The 13,778-nt window shown below is 44.5% G+C and overlaps 2 protein-coding genes across 3 annotated transcripts in view; one reads left to right on the top strand and one right to left on the bottom strand.

The window, feature by feature from the left end:
• Positions 1 to 9,377, top strand: part of LOC115476266 — a 31,865-nt gene extending 22,488 nt beyond the window's left edge. For both annotated transcript variants that reach the window (XM_030212547.1, XM_030212546.1), the window contains 2 exons: positions 3,772 to 4,230; positions 7,948 to 9,377. In XM_030212547.1, coding sequence (XP_030068407.1) covers positions 3,772 to 4,230; positions 7,948 to 8,585 — 1,097 coding nt within the window. In that variant the 3' untranslated portion in view covers positions 8,586 to 9,377. The remainder of the gene's footprint in view (positions 1 to 3,771; positions 4,231 to 7,947) is intronic.
• On the bottom strand, positions 9,362 to 13,578 carry ZNF576 (zinc finger protein 576). The gene is made up of 4 exons (XM_030212548.1): positions 13,469 to 13,578; positions 12,394 to 12,624; positions 10,579 to 11,168; positions 9,362 to 9,436 (listed from the first exon to the last, which is right to left on the bottom strand). The coding sequence occupies exons 2-3, from the start codon at positions 12,617 to 12,619 to the stop codon at positions 10,603 to 10,605; spliced, it is 792 nt and encodes a 263-aa protein (XP_030068408.1). The 5' UTR covers positions 12,620 to 12,624; positions 13,469 to 13,578; the 3' UTR covers positions 9,362 to 9,436; positions 10,579 to 10,602.
• Positions 13,579 to 13,778: the final 200 nt, after the last annotated feature.

Below are 13,778 nucleotides of genomic sequence, written 5' to 3' on the forward strand. Positions count from 1 at the left end.
TACTCTCAGCTTCTTCTCTGCTTGTTCAGTGCATTTCTGTCTCTGCCAGAGGTGTGCAACTCTTTCTGTGCCTGTGGTGCGTGGCTCAGTTTGTGTGCTTTGAGTTCAAATCCGTTTGTTCTCGTTGAGCACGGATCCTACTCTGCCTGATGAGCGCAGCTTCATTCCTGTCCCTTGAGCACAGTTCAGTCTCTTAATGGAGCGTATTTTCACCTTTGCCTGTTGGGCACTGTTTCACCTTGTTGGTCAACCCCAGCTCTTTTCTGCGGGTTGGATACAGTAACTTCTCGGCAGCAGTGGCATACCGCAGTTTAGATTGCTAGACAAGGCTGTCTTGTCTCCTGTTAGCTTCCATTCCTGTGGCACCTTTGCTTGCTGTAGCCTCTTGGTGGCTGGCGAGAAGCTTCTCCATTGCTGGAGTTTGAATTAGTCTCTGCTCCTTTTGTGGCTACTTGGCACCTTGGGGGTCTTCACAGTGTGGCTCTCGATTTTCTTTCTTTTTGTCTCCTTTTGTTCTCTTGGCTCTGTTCTTTCATCCCTAAGTCCAGAGCGAGCTGGTTGAGGAGTACTCTGTTTCTACGGTTGTACCCTGGTGTGCTGCTGCCCTTTTCTTCATGGTTCTCCTGGAGAGACTAGCACTCCAGTTAGTTGGTTCTCTCAACTCTGGAGTCTCTTCTTGTTCTGTGGAGTTTGATTCTCTCACTAGGCAGGGTTCTAGGTGGTTCCTGGGCCTTTCTTCTATGAAGTGTGGCGCACTGTTTGGGGTTGCGTACTCCTAGTACTTGTCAGGGTCGCTTCATCCAACAGACTCAAGGCAGACCGGCAGGTTTGGGAGTTAGTCTTTGTCCTGCCAGGGTTTGAAAAAGTGGATCCTGGTCTAGGAGTGACAGTTCTCTCCTTGTTGCTCAGATACGACTGTTGCCTTCCTTCCAAGGGGGGGGGGGGGGGGGTCCTTTGGCATGAGTATCTTTTGCTGCTTCTTTTGCTACTCTCGGGACAGGGGTTACGTAATTTTTCTTTTGCTCAGGATGTTTGTTTTACATCCTATGGCTTCAGTTCCTTTTCTAGTGTCTAGCTCTGTTCCATTTTGGTAGTCTGGTGGTTCGGATATTTGAATCCTTTTCTGCTGATCAGTTTTTTTGCTGTGTGTATAGCTTTGTTGATTTTTCAGCATTCTGCATTCTTCTTTTCTCCCTCCCTCTTTGGGGAAACTGCTTTGCTACATCCCATTAGTCTGGACTGGTCTGGTATAGATGACAAGGAAGGAAAATTATGTTCTTACCTGATAAATTTTCTTTCCTTTAATCATACCAGACCAGTCCAGATGCCCTCCATGGCTAAAGTCTGTCAGTGTTGTTTCCTTTAGGTATTCCTGGCTGTTCCACGACGCTTCAATACAGTGGGATGTCCTACAGCATTGCCTACTTCATCTTCTCTATTCAATCTCCTGCCACTTGTTGTTGTGCCAGCTCTGTATGACACCTGTTACTTGGGATCACAGAGTACTTTCCCCGGATTCAGGGCTGGATCTCTATGTGCTTGGGCAAGCTCAGTATTGACCATTCCCTCCCGCTTACTTTACTGTGAGGGGAGGTTGCAGTTGCTTTTGGCCAAGCAGGAACAGTGAAGTTCTGCTTATTGGCTCCAGTAGTTTGCTTGTTTGGTATTAACTGTGTTTTCTTCTAGACTTCAGAGAACCATTGCTTGGCTATTCGAAATACCGAACATTCCAGGCTGCACGATACCCTTAAGGGGCAATTTACTTGGAACTATTTTCTCAGTCTCCTTCCGCTGGCAGATGGACACAACCCATTAGTCTGGACTGGTCTGGTATGATTAAAGGAAAGAAAATTATCAGGTAAGAACATAATTTTTCCATCATGCTGTTGGCTTTACTTTCTATGCTCTCCTGCTTAAATACAGCCAGGTAATCATAAGGCCAGAAACGTCCAGCCAGACCATTCAGCCCAGAGACAGCTGCATGTCTGGTTTTCATTGCAGAGCACTTTGAGATCCTGTTCGGAGATGCATAGCAGATACTGTCTGTAGTAAAAAAAAAAAAGTACATACAGTGGTGGAAATAAGTATTTGATCCCTTGCTGATTTTGTAAGTTTGCCCACTGACAAAGACATGAGCAGCCCATAATTGAAGGGTAGGTTATTGGTAACAGTGAGAGATAGCACATCACAAATTAAATCCGGAAAATCACATTGTGGAAAGTATATGAATTTATTTGCATTCTGCAGAGGGAAATAAGTATTTGATCCCCCACCAACCAGTAAGAGATCTGGCCCCTACAGACCAGGTAGATGCTCCAAATCAACTCGTTACCTGCATGACAGACAGCTGTCGGCAATGGTCACCTGTATGAAAGACACCTGTCCACAGACTCAGTGAATCAGTCAGACTCTAACCTCTACAAAATGGCCAAGAGCAAGGAGCTGTCTAAGGATGTCAGGGACAAGATCATACACCTGCACAAGGCTGGAATGGGCTACAAAACCATCAGTAAGACGCTGGGCGAGAAGGAGACAACTGTTGGTGCCATAGTAAGAAAATGGAAGAAGTACAAAATGACTGTCAATCGACAAAGATCTGGGGCTCCACGCAAAATCTCACCTCGTGGGGTATCCTTGATCATGAGGAAGGTTAGAAATCAGCCTACAACTACAAGGGGGGAACTTGTCAATGATCTCAAGGCAGCTGGGACCACTGTCACCACGAAAACCATTGGTAACACATTACGACATAACGGATTGCAATCCTGCAGTGCCCGCAAGGTCCCCCTGCTCCGGAAGGCACATGTGACGGCCCGTCTGAAGTTTGCCAGTGAACACCTGGATGATGCCGAGAGTGATTGGGAGAAGGTGCTGTGGTCAGATGAGACAAAAATTGAGCTCTTTGGCATGAACTCAACTCGCCGTGTTTGGAGGAAGAGAAATGCTGCCTATGACCCAAAGAACACCGTCCCCACTGTCAAGCATGGAGGTGGAAATGTTATGTTTTGGGGGTGTTTCTCTGCTAAGGGCACAGGACTACTTCACCGCATCAATGGGAGAATGGATGGGGCCATGTACCGTACAATTCTGAGTGACAACCTCCTTCCCTCCGCCAGGGCCTTAAAAATGGGTCGTGGCTGGGTCTTCCAGCATGACAATGACCCAAAACATACAGCCAAGGCAACAAAGGAGTGGCTCAGGAAGAAGCACATTAGGGTCATGGAGTGGCCTAGCCAGTCACCAGACCTTAATCCCACTGAAAACTTATGGAGGGAGCTGAAGCTGCGAGTTGCCAAGCGACAGCCCAGAACTCTTAATGATTTAGAGATGATCTGCAAAGAGGAGTGGACCAAAATTCCTCCTGACATGTGTGCAAACCTCATCATCAACTACAGAAGACGTCTGACCGCTGTGCTTGCCAACAAGGGTTTTGCCACCAAGTATTAGGTCTTGTTTGCCAGAGGGATTAAATACTTATTTCCCTCTGCAGAATGCAAATAAATTCATATACTTTCCACAATGTGATTTTCCGGATTTAATTTGTGATGTGCTATCTCTCACTGTTACCAATAACCTACCCTTCAATTATGGGCTGCTCATGTCTTTGTCAGTGGGCAAACTTACAAAATCAGCAAGGGATCAAATACTTATTTCCACCACTGTACTAAAATGAACACTTGCAATTTAAATATATGAAATATAAAATGCTAAAAAAGAGGAAAACTCCTTTGTTAAACAGGAGAGACTAATTATTTGATGTTACCTTCCTAGGGCAGGCAACCAGTTTGTTACCGCTGGATGGGAGCCCCTCCCTCTCCTTTTCCTCTCATGGGGACACTTCAGAAGAGGAAGAGGAAAGACGCAGAAGGGAGAGCCATGAAGAGAAGCGCAAACCTAACTTCACGCCAGACGAGGTGGACCTGATCATCCAGGAGGTGCGACGGAACATAGGCGCCCTCTTTGGCCGTGGCAGAAAAAGACTGGGCAAGGAGGCCAAGATGAGGATCTGGGGGTGCATTGCAAGCAAGGTGCGGGGCCTGGGCCATAGCTGGCGTACTGGTGGTGATGTACGCAAGAAGTGGTATGACCTGCAGCGCTGGGCCCGAAAAAGGAGTATACAGTGGCATGAGAGGTCTGGCAGAGGTCCAAGATCCAACCTACCCCTCTCTGTGGAGGAGAGGAGAGTGTCAGAGCTGCTGGAGCCCTCAACTGAATCCCTCTCCTGCACTTGTAAGTCCTATGGGGTTGCCATTGCAGTACAATGTAACTGCCCCCCTCCCACCCCAGCTTCATCAGTGCAGCTATCAATTGATTGGTGCCCTGTTCCTCCCTATACAGGAGGAATTATCATAGCATGCCTTTGTATTGCCTGTTGTCTTGTGCCCTGTGATAGCAGCACACCATAAACAGGAGGCTTGGTAGATTGTGAAACTTTATAAGAACTGATGAAAAATGTGGTATGATGCAGTGGTACAGCCAGAAGGCAATTTCTGGGTGTGCCTGGAGAGGAATGGGTTGGCCCACGTTTCCTCTCTACCCCAGCTCCTCCCAGCCACCAAATGTTAAAAATTAATACTTTGGCTGGCTGGAACCCCATGACCCACCAGCTGAAGACCTCCTTCACTGGAACCCTTGGGCCCTGTGAACACTGGCAGGCAGTGGCCGTGCTCCCAGCCACCAACACTGTCATCTGGTATGTGTTCAATCTTGCACATGAACTGAGCCTGCATAGGGGGTGGCTGGAAGCGTGATTACTAAAACCAGAGCGTTGAGGTGGCCCAGGCATCCTAGTGAAGTTGGATCAGCTGATGGGGCTTGGTGATCCCCACCAGCTCGACACATGTGTGCCGCTACTGGGTGGGCCTACGCTAAAAGTAGGTGGGCTCCTGCTGAACCAGGCCAACTAGTGGCTACACCAGTTGAGGCCTTGCAACTTTTTTGTTGATCACGAAAAGTATCAAAACCTCAGTCTAGCAGTAGGCATAAGCTTCTGCTTTTAGGTTTTAACCCAATGTTCTTCTTTGCAAGGAATGGAGGGCAGTGGTGGTCCCCATCAACGTCAAGTGTGGACCCCTAATTCTTCCCCCCTGCCCTTCAAGTCTTTCTCCTGGCACTATATCCGTTTTGGTTGTTCTGTCTTCTACCTGCACCATTCAACTCTGTGTAAGTTTGAGCCACGTGCTGCCTAAAATCCTAAGTGAGCAGGGTGGGAGACTGGGCACTGATCAGCTCAAACTAGCTGAGATTCTTATGGTACCAAAATAGCTGTTCCAGAGATGGCACTGCCAATAAATGTATGGAACAAATATAGAAGGATTAAAAAAAGTGGTAAGCCAGCTTGAAGGGTTGGAAGTGGAGGCAGGATGGTGAAGGCTGACTGATGGGGACTGGGACTTGCTGGAAGACAGTAAGTTGGGAAGAGGAACTGGGAAACAGGGATTGAAAATAGGAGTTGATCAACCTAATATCAAGTATTAGTTTCAGATTCTTAATACTCATACTGACACTTCTCTATCTCAGTCCCAGGATTCTAAGCTTATTCCAACTGCAGATCAATTAGCTGATTATTTTCAGAGCAAAATAAGTACTCTTAGAATTTTATTTTCTGACGACTTCAGAGCTTCCTATTTTTTTTCAACTAAAGATGGTTTACCAGTTGATCGAATCTGATCAAATTTTTCTACCCTCCCTCTAGAGTGATTTCATTCACCTTTATAAAAACTATAGTGTCTCTTATTGTGTGTGGGAGCCATGTCCCTAATTTCTTATGCAATCGGCTCCAGAAGCTTTTTATAGTCATTTATTTGATTGGATCCAATTACAGCTTTCCGAGGGCATTTGTCCAGCAATCCTTGGAGGAATAATAATCACTCCAATAGTAAAGGATCCTAAACAACCAGCAAACACCTTGTAACAGGCAACAGTCCCAACAGCTTCAATACCCCTTGGATATTATTACTGTACAGTTAGACCATTCCCTGGTTAATTATAGTGTTTTGCGTGACTCACAATCTGGTTTTCGTTCAGTGTACTGCATGGAAAAAGTAGTTAGTTCTCTACTGGATCAAAAAAGCAAACAGGATGCTAGGAATTATTAGGAAAGGGATGGTGAATAAGACCAAAAATACTATGCCTTTGTATCGCTCCATGGGGCATCCGCACCTTTAATATTGCATTCAGTTCTGGTTGCCATATCTCAAGAAAGATATAGCGTGATTAGAAAAGGTTCAAAAGAAGAGCAACCAAATTGATAAAGCGGATGGAACTCCTCTTGTATGAGGAAGGGCTAAAGAGGTTAGGGCTCTTCAGCTTGGAAAAGAGACGGATGAGGGGAGATATGATTGAAGTCTACAAAATCATGAGTGGTGTACAACGAGTAGAAGTAAATCAATTTTTTACTCATTCCAAAAGTACAAAGACTAGGGGACATTCAAGGAGCTTACATGGAAATACTTTAAAAACAAATAGGAGGAAATATTTTTTCCACTTAGTGAATAGTTAAGTTCTGGAACTCTTTGCCAGAGGAGGTGGTAACAGTGGTTAGTGTATCTGGCTTTAAAAAAGGTTTGGACAAATTTCTGGAGGAAAAGTCCATAGTCTGCTATTGAGACAGACATGGGAAGCATGTAGTATGGGATTTGTAGTATGGAGTGTTGCCACAATTTGGGTTTCTGCCAGGTACTTGTGACCTGGCTTGGCCACTGTTTGGAAAACAGGATACTGGGCTAGATGGACCATTGGTCTGACCCAGTATGGCTACTCTTATCTTCTTAAGGAAAGAGTGCTTTGCTACTCCAATTCGATCTCTCAGCTTGCAGTTTCTGCTAGATCCAGGACTACCTTTAACTATCTGTTTTCTTTTCCTTCACCCAAGGGGGGAAAAAGAGATTAAGGATACTAGAGAATTCACCTTAGCATTCTAAGCCGCTTAGCATTGGAAAGAACTTGCTGAGATAATCTTCTCCTCCCATTCATATGTAATATTTAGGCGAAAGGTTAAGACCTTACTATTTTAGAAATTTCTTATTTTAAATAATGTTTAATTCATTATTCCTTTTAATAATATCCCAGAGGTTTGCCTTGCTTTGTTACCCGCTTTGAACTGTAAGGTGTTAGTGGAATATAATAGGAAGATAGGCTTACAAAAAGAGAAAATATGTGTGTGGGGGGAGGGGTAGACTTTATTTTAGTTACACAAATTATTTTGAGGGCACCTGAGCAGCCAAGCTGACTGTATCAGAGGGGAACTACGCAGGACAGCTGTACCTTTGGCGGAGGACACTCCCCACCCAATGTCATGTGTGCATTGACCAACAGTGAATTCAGCTTTCACAATGAAGTTATTTTTGTTCAACATAGCCCCCAGTAGAAAAATAACAAAGAGCACGGTTTAAACCAATAAACATTGCCAAAAGAAAAGAAAACAGATATTTATTTGGAAGAAGGGTTCTTTCCCTAGTCCTGCCCTGGATCCTCCCTCCTGCTTTCTGTCATTTTCTGTGTTGACGATTCTTCAGCTGCACAACTGTATGAATGTGATTCCACCCCAAAAGATACATGGCAAGAGCATGTTATGCTGTGAAAACACCAATACATTTTTTTGTGTTCTCAAAGAACCTCAATGTAGCTTGAAAATAAACATCTCCATTTCTAATTCATAAATCCAGAAGCCAAAACAGTACACACAGATATACAGCTAGTCCCAGTGACTCACCCTACTGGAAAAGAGGGTACTAACTGCCTCACAATGTTCCAAGATTCATCAATTGTCCACAATTTCTGCTTCTTTCCAAACAAGATCTAAAGAGCCCCCCTCACCCAGAAAGCAAAGGCGATTATAACTATTACAAGCTATTCTGCTCTTCCTTAGTGCTGTTGTCAGACAAGACTTTTTGGGATCAGTGATTCGCTCTGTGTAATTCTTGGTTTTATATTACTTTGTTACAGCTGTTTGTACAGATGGTGAGGATGATGAAGACAGCATAAAGCTGAAGGTCCTTCAAAGTCACAGCAGGAACAACCAGCAAACAGAACCCCTCAGCTTCCAGCAAACACCATTCTTGCACTTGCAGTCACTGAACCCCCTCCAGGAACATGCACAAAGTGCTACTACAATGCAATACATGGAGTCTGTGGTGGAGAGATTGAGTAGCTCCATGGACGTGGTGCAGCAGGCCATGGGGACACTGAACACACGCATACATGACATTGGCGAATACGTGTCCCAGCTTGGCCAATGCGTGCAGCAGCTCAGTAATCAAGTGGGAGAGCTGGGCAACGAGATGAGGTGCCTCAGTGCCCAGGCACTCCAGGTACATCGGAACCAGCTAGCTGTCAACCAGAACATTGCTGCCACACTTAGCTTGCTGGCTAGCCATGGGCTGCCCAATGGGTTCACCTTACCACCATCATCCTCTGATGTTCCCTGCCATGCAGACTCTGCTTTCAGATCACCCTCCCTCCCAACTATGACACACTTCGTGCACCAGCCCAACCCAACCTTCTGCTCCTCCTCCCTGGGAACTCCAGGATCCACCCATTCCCAAAACAGCAGGCAAAGTGAGCGAGTAGTAGCCAGTGATTGAAAATGTACATCAAGACCACACCACTGCAGCTCTGCCTCAACCATTAAACACTATTCCTCTTAAACCAGTCAGCACAACCTTTCTCATCCAGGTTTCTCAGCAGGCTCCTGTGATTAGTAGCCCCAGGCAGCATCTCAATCCCTTGGAACTCACAGGGTCAGTAGAGGCCCACTAATAGAATAGACTCCACTCCTTAAACACTAAGTTGATTTTCTATAGGGCGAAGATTTTTTTAAAATAATACAAAGCAGCATCCCACCTCCAGTCAGAGGACTGATAGCGCTGTAACAGTAGAGGTCCCCGAGAGGTCACTGTATCCAGATGATAGAAAGGCCAAGAGCCTGCTCTGATGTGTTTGCAGAATTCTTTTCAGTTTCACTCATGGTGGCAGGTGGGAGTCCTTAAAAAAGTGACTGTGTTCCACACTGTCATTTGGTATTTATTTGTGCAATTAACCGAGTACACAAATATGGCACCCTGAGTAGGCTGACGCTCCAGTAGCGTATTTACAGATTAAGGGAAAAATACATTAGTAGCATGTTAAAAAAAAATCAACAAGCAGTTTGAACAAAAACATTTAACATTCTGATTCTGTAATTTCATTTTCAAGAGACAGTAAAGATGAAAAAACAGGTTTATGCTAGTTAGATGTCTAAGTAAACTGGGGATGCTGAAGATGATATCTGTTGATAACAGCATCCCCTAGATTATGAATTATATTCTATCTGTAAGATCTATAAGTGGTACTATTGTTTCCCTTCCACTACACAGTATTAAATGACTACAGATCTCCTCTGCAGTGCTGTGTGTAATGTCCACAGATAATCCTATATAAGTTGCTCTCCGTCATAAGTATTGCCATACTGGGACAGACCAAAGGTCCATCAAGCTCAGCATCCTGTTTCCAACAGTGGCCAATCCAGGTCACAAATACTTGGCAAGATCCCCAAGTACAAAACATTTTATGCTGCTTATCCCAGAAATAAGCAATGGATTTTCCCCAAGTCCATTTTAATAATGGTCTCTGAACTTTTCCTGTAGGAAGCCGTCCAAACCTTTTTTTTAAACCCCGCTAAGCTAACCACCTTTACCACATTCTCTGGCAATAAATTCCAGAGTTTAATTACACGTTGAGTGAAGAAAAAGTTTCTCCGATTCGTTTTAAATTTACTACTTTGTAGCTTCATTGAATGCCCCCCTAGTCCTAGTATTTTTGGAAAGAGTATATAGGTGCTTCACATCTACCCATTCCACTCCACTCATTGGCTGGTACAAAGGAAAGGTTCACCTAGCAGGCCAGTATGGTGTTTGGAGAAATCATAAGTCAAATGCAGCAAAACACAATTGTACCCTGAACACTGAAATAGAAGGTTTTAGGGCCCAATTCACTACGGGGTTCTTTTACTAAGCTGCAGTACAAAAAAAATGGCCTCAGCGCACCCTTTTGTGGGTTTTTCCACAAGCTAAGGTTATTTTTACCGGAACAGTAAAAAGGCTGACTTTCCATTTTCGGCTAATGTCTCTTTTACCGTGCAACCGTTAAAAAAAAAATTACCATGCTAGTACTTAAGGACACCTATTTGCCTAGTTATATCTTTAAGAAGGAATTAAAGACGTTTTATAAATATGTGATAAGGAAAAAATAGATTGCAGGTATTTTAGTGAAAATGCGTTTTGGGAAGGTTATTGACAACTGTGATATCCTCTTCCCCTGTGGACTTGATAACACAGGCACTAAACATGTATGCACTCATTACATGTGTAAGTGTTTAGAATAATGGCATTACATATATACCTCTAAATGTCAAAAGTCTGCCTAAGTTGTTTAAAGGAGAGAAAGCAAACCAAATATTGAAAGACAATACAAACTATTGTTAAAGGAATGCAACATTAATGCTCGTTTTAAACATACACACTATCACTTTTAATCACAGCTGAGGGGGTCTTTTACTAAGCCGCAGCAGCAGCACTCTTAGCAAATGATAGAAATCATCCGTGCATAAGTCCATGGCTAGTGCTATAGGTTTCCTCTGGCATGTTGTATGTAATGTTCATGAAGCTCTGCCTCCTGGGGAAACTTTTCTCCACACTCAGTACACCTGTATTGCCCCTTGTCCACAAGCACCAGCTGACGCTTTGTGATACGATCATGAATTGCCTCTTCCATGTGGACCTGCTGATGCCGGCGGAAGTCAGAGGACTGGACAAAGCAGGTCCCGCATTGTGGGCACTGATAGGGCCTTTTCCCCCAATCTGAGTATCTGAGTGGTCTCTTTCCTAGGTGTACTAACTGGTGCATCTGTAACTTGGCTAGCTGGTGGAATCTCCTACCACACTGCTCACACTGGAAGTTGCTACCCTTTGTCTCTAGCTCTTTCACAAGCTCCGCATGAGTTCGTTGATGTGCAGTAAGTAGGCTGGATGTATGGAAGGCCTTGCTGCACATGAAGCAAACAAACAGCGCTCCTTGCAGCTTCTCCTGCACAAAGTCTGTCGGGTGTTCCCGCTTCATGTGCCGCTCTTTGAACTTTGCATCAGGGAATGTGATAAGGCAGTGGAAGCACTGGGTGGATTCCATGGGATCTGAAGACAAGTGAAAAAAGGAAATAGGTCTCATGACAACATTACTGTTCATACATGCTGTTTCAGTTTTTAAATTTTTGCTTCCACCTACATATTTGCTGGTGCTTTGGTATGCATATGTGTATACAAAATGTATACTGAGTTCGATTCCCACTTCAGGCACAGGCAGCTCCTTGTGACTCTGGCAAGTCACTTAACCCTCCATTGCCCTATGTAAGCCACATTGAGCCTGCCATGAGTGGGAAAGCGCGGGGTACAAATGTAACAAAAATAAAAAAATAAAATAATGCCCTTTCCTTAAAAACAAATGCTATTTCTTTTTACAATTTATGCTTTCAGATTTTAACTTTCTGTCCTTCAGTTGCACATTAGTATATCCATTTGTACCTACTATTTCAATTTCCTCATACACATGCGTACGCAGGAAGTACCAACTCTGGCTGACATATGCAACCATCCATCATACTGGGAACCCTAAACCTAATAAGGGGAAAAGGTACAATGATCTCTGTAAATTGCAAAGCCTCTAGAACCTTTTCATGATTTAAGCAAATACTATACATTTTAGCTTTATAAAGGAAGCATTCTAAGATACAAAAAGACTTTTATCCTTGTAAAATTTTCTAAGTAACTGATACCTGACCATCATATTAAATTGTCTCCCTCAAGAACTAGATGCATTCTTTTCAATAGATTCTTGGATGCATTGTTGCTCCCACCCTCCCCAATAATGTCCAACGCCCCGCCCCCTCTTGTTTCTGAGTAGAGAGCTGCACAGGAAAGAGGGCTGCATGGGGATTCCCAGGATATGGAAGACGTTGCCATGGGATTCCTGCAGGTCTGTAATCAAAATCTCTGATGACTCCAGAATGAGGCTTGGAATGCACTGATAGAGGCAACTGGAGCACCTGAACAAGGCGTGGAACTTACAGAGCAAGTTGGAGCATCAGACTGAGGCTTGGAACACTCATTGGTTGTACAGTGAATACCATCCAAAAACCACAGGAGGCTGTTGGAGTTGGGAGGAAACCGAGGAATGTGAGCAAGAAAACAGTGTTGACTTGGGTGGGGATGGATCTTGGTACAGATGGAGATGGGTTAGATTCTATTGGAGATGGGTGAAATTTCTTTCCCCATGCAATCCTATTTCTGAGCCAAATTTTCCAGTCACTTTTTAAGTGTAAAATCTCCCAGCACTGCATGAGCCCTTCTAAACAATACTCACACCCTGCAAGACTGTAGAGTGTTTCATCTTTACCATCTTCTTCCTTAACGTGCAGACACTCTGACGTCACAACATTTTCAATACTACTGAATTTCTCATGCTCCAGCTGGATGTCTATAACCTTTGCTGGTGAGACATCACCTCTCATACAGCTGATATCCGTTTCCAACAGCTTTTTCCCAGAACAGCCCAGTAGACTGTGTTCAGCATCTGCAACATCTGTCATTATCCCTGAAACGGTTAACAACAAAAAAAAGTGAAGCTCATGTCCTCATCTTCAAGCAAGAAGTTTATTAAAGAATTCATGGGATAAATCAAGTTTTTGTAAATATGAAAAGAGAGATAGAAATGCTAAATAGTAGTAGTAGAGATCAGTGGTATAGTGGATCCCTACCCTCCACTGGGCAACATGTGGATACTCATCAGGAAACCATATTTTTTTTTTCCAAAGAAGGGATAATATCTAGATGAAGTAACCTCCCAATGGACAGGAGGAAGGCAAAGTGGACAACAAGCCAAAATATTGGGGGCAGGCACATAGGATCCTCAATAGAAAAAAAAAAGGTGTAGCCTGGAACAGGCAAAGATGAGCTTCAATACAGTGTTTTCCAGAGGTCTTGGAGACCACAAATTCAAGATTACACCCCCCCCCCCCCCCCCCATTTCTGGTAGGTCAGGGCACGTTTTCCTGTTTCCCAAAGGGCTTATGAGTTATGATGGGCGCTTGTACCCGACAAAATGGAGGGTTAAATGAGTTGTCTAAAATAAGGAGCTACAGAAATTTAAGCATTGGAAAGCCCAAAACAAATGTAATCTCTGGGAAATCAGCTAGATGAACCTGCTGCATTCACTGATTTCTTAAGGAAATCTGAACCACAGCTCCATAGCACACCCTGGCCTGGGTCTGTGATACCAAGTTATAAGCATTTGACTTCCCTCACACGCTCAGATGGCCAGCATTCCTCTGCACACACAAAGGGGGGGGGGGATCTCTCAATCTCCCCGATCCAGCATGTCTCCTACCCGTCCGCGGTCCAGCCCTTCCCCTCACTCTGAAGCTCCCCGTCCTACCTACCAAGCGAATAAACCGCCCGGCAAAGGTGCCACCGACCCCGCAATTTTGCGCGCCACACCCCCTTCTGACGCAACTTCCTTTTTCCGGCAGGGCTGGTCGTGGCCGAAGAAAATTTGCGTCAGAGGGAGCGGAGCCAAGGACGTTAGCGAGGAGGTTTAATAGACAGGAGACCAAGTGACGTCAAAACATTGAAACCAATTAGGTCAGTCTCAGTTTCCCCTTCACCGCGCAGCTGTCGTTGCCGACCGTACTCTCAAAACAAAGCAATCAAACCTATGAGCTGGTTGCTGCATCCACTTTGTCGCTCTTT

Source organism: Microcaecilia unicolor, chromosome 8, assembly GCF_901765095.1.
Source record: "Microcaecilia unicolor chromosome 8, aMicUni1.1, whole genome shotgun sequence".
NCBI classification, from domain to species: Eukaryota; Metazoa; Chordata; class Amphibia; order Gymnophiona; family Siphonopidae; genus Microcaecilia; species Microcaecilia unicolor.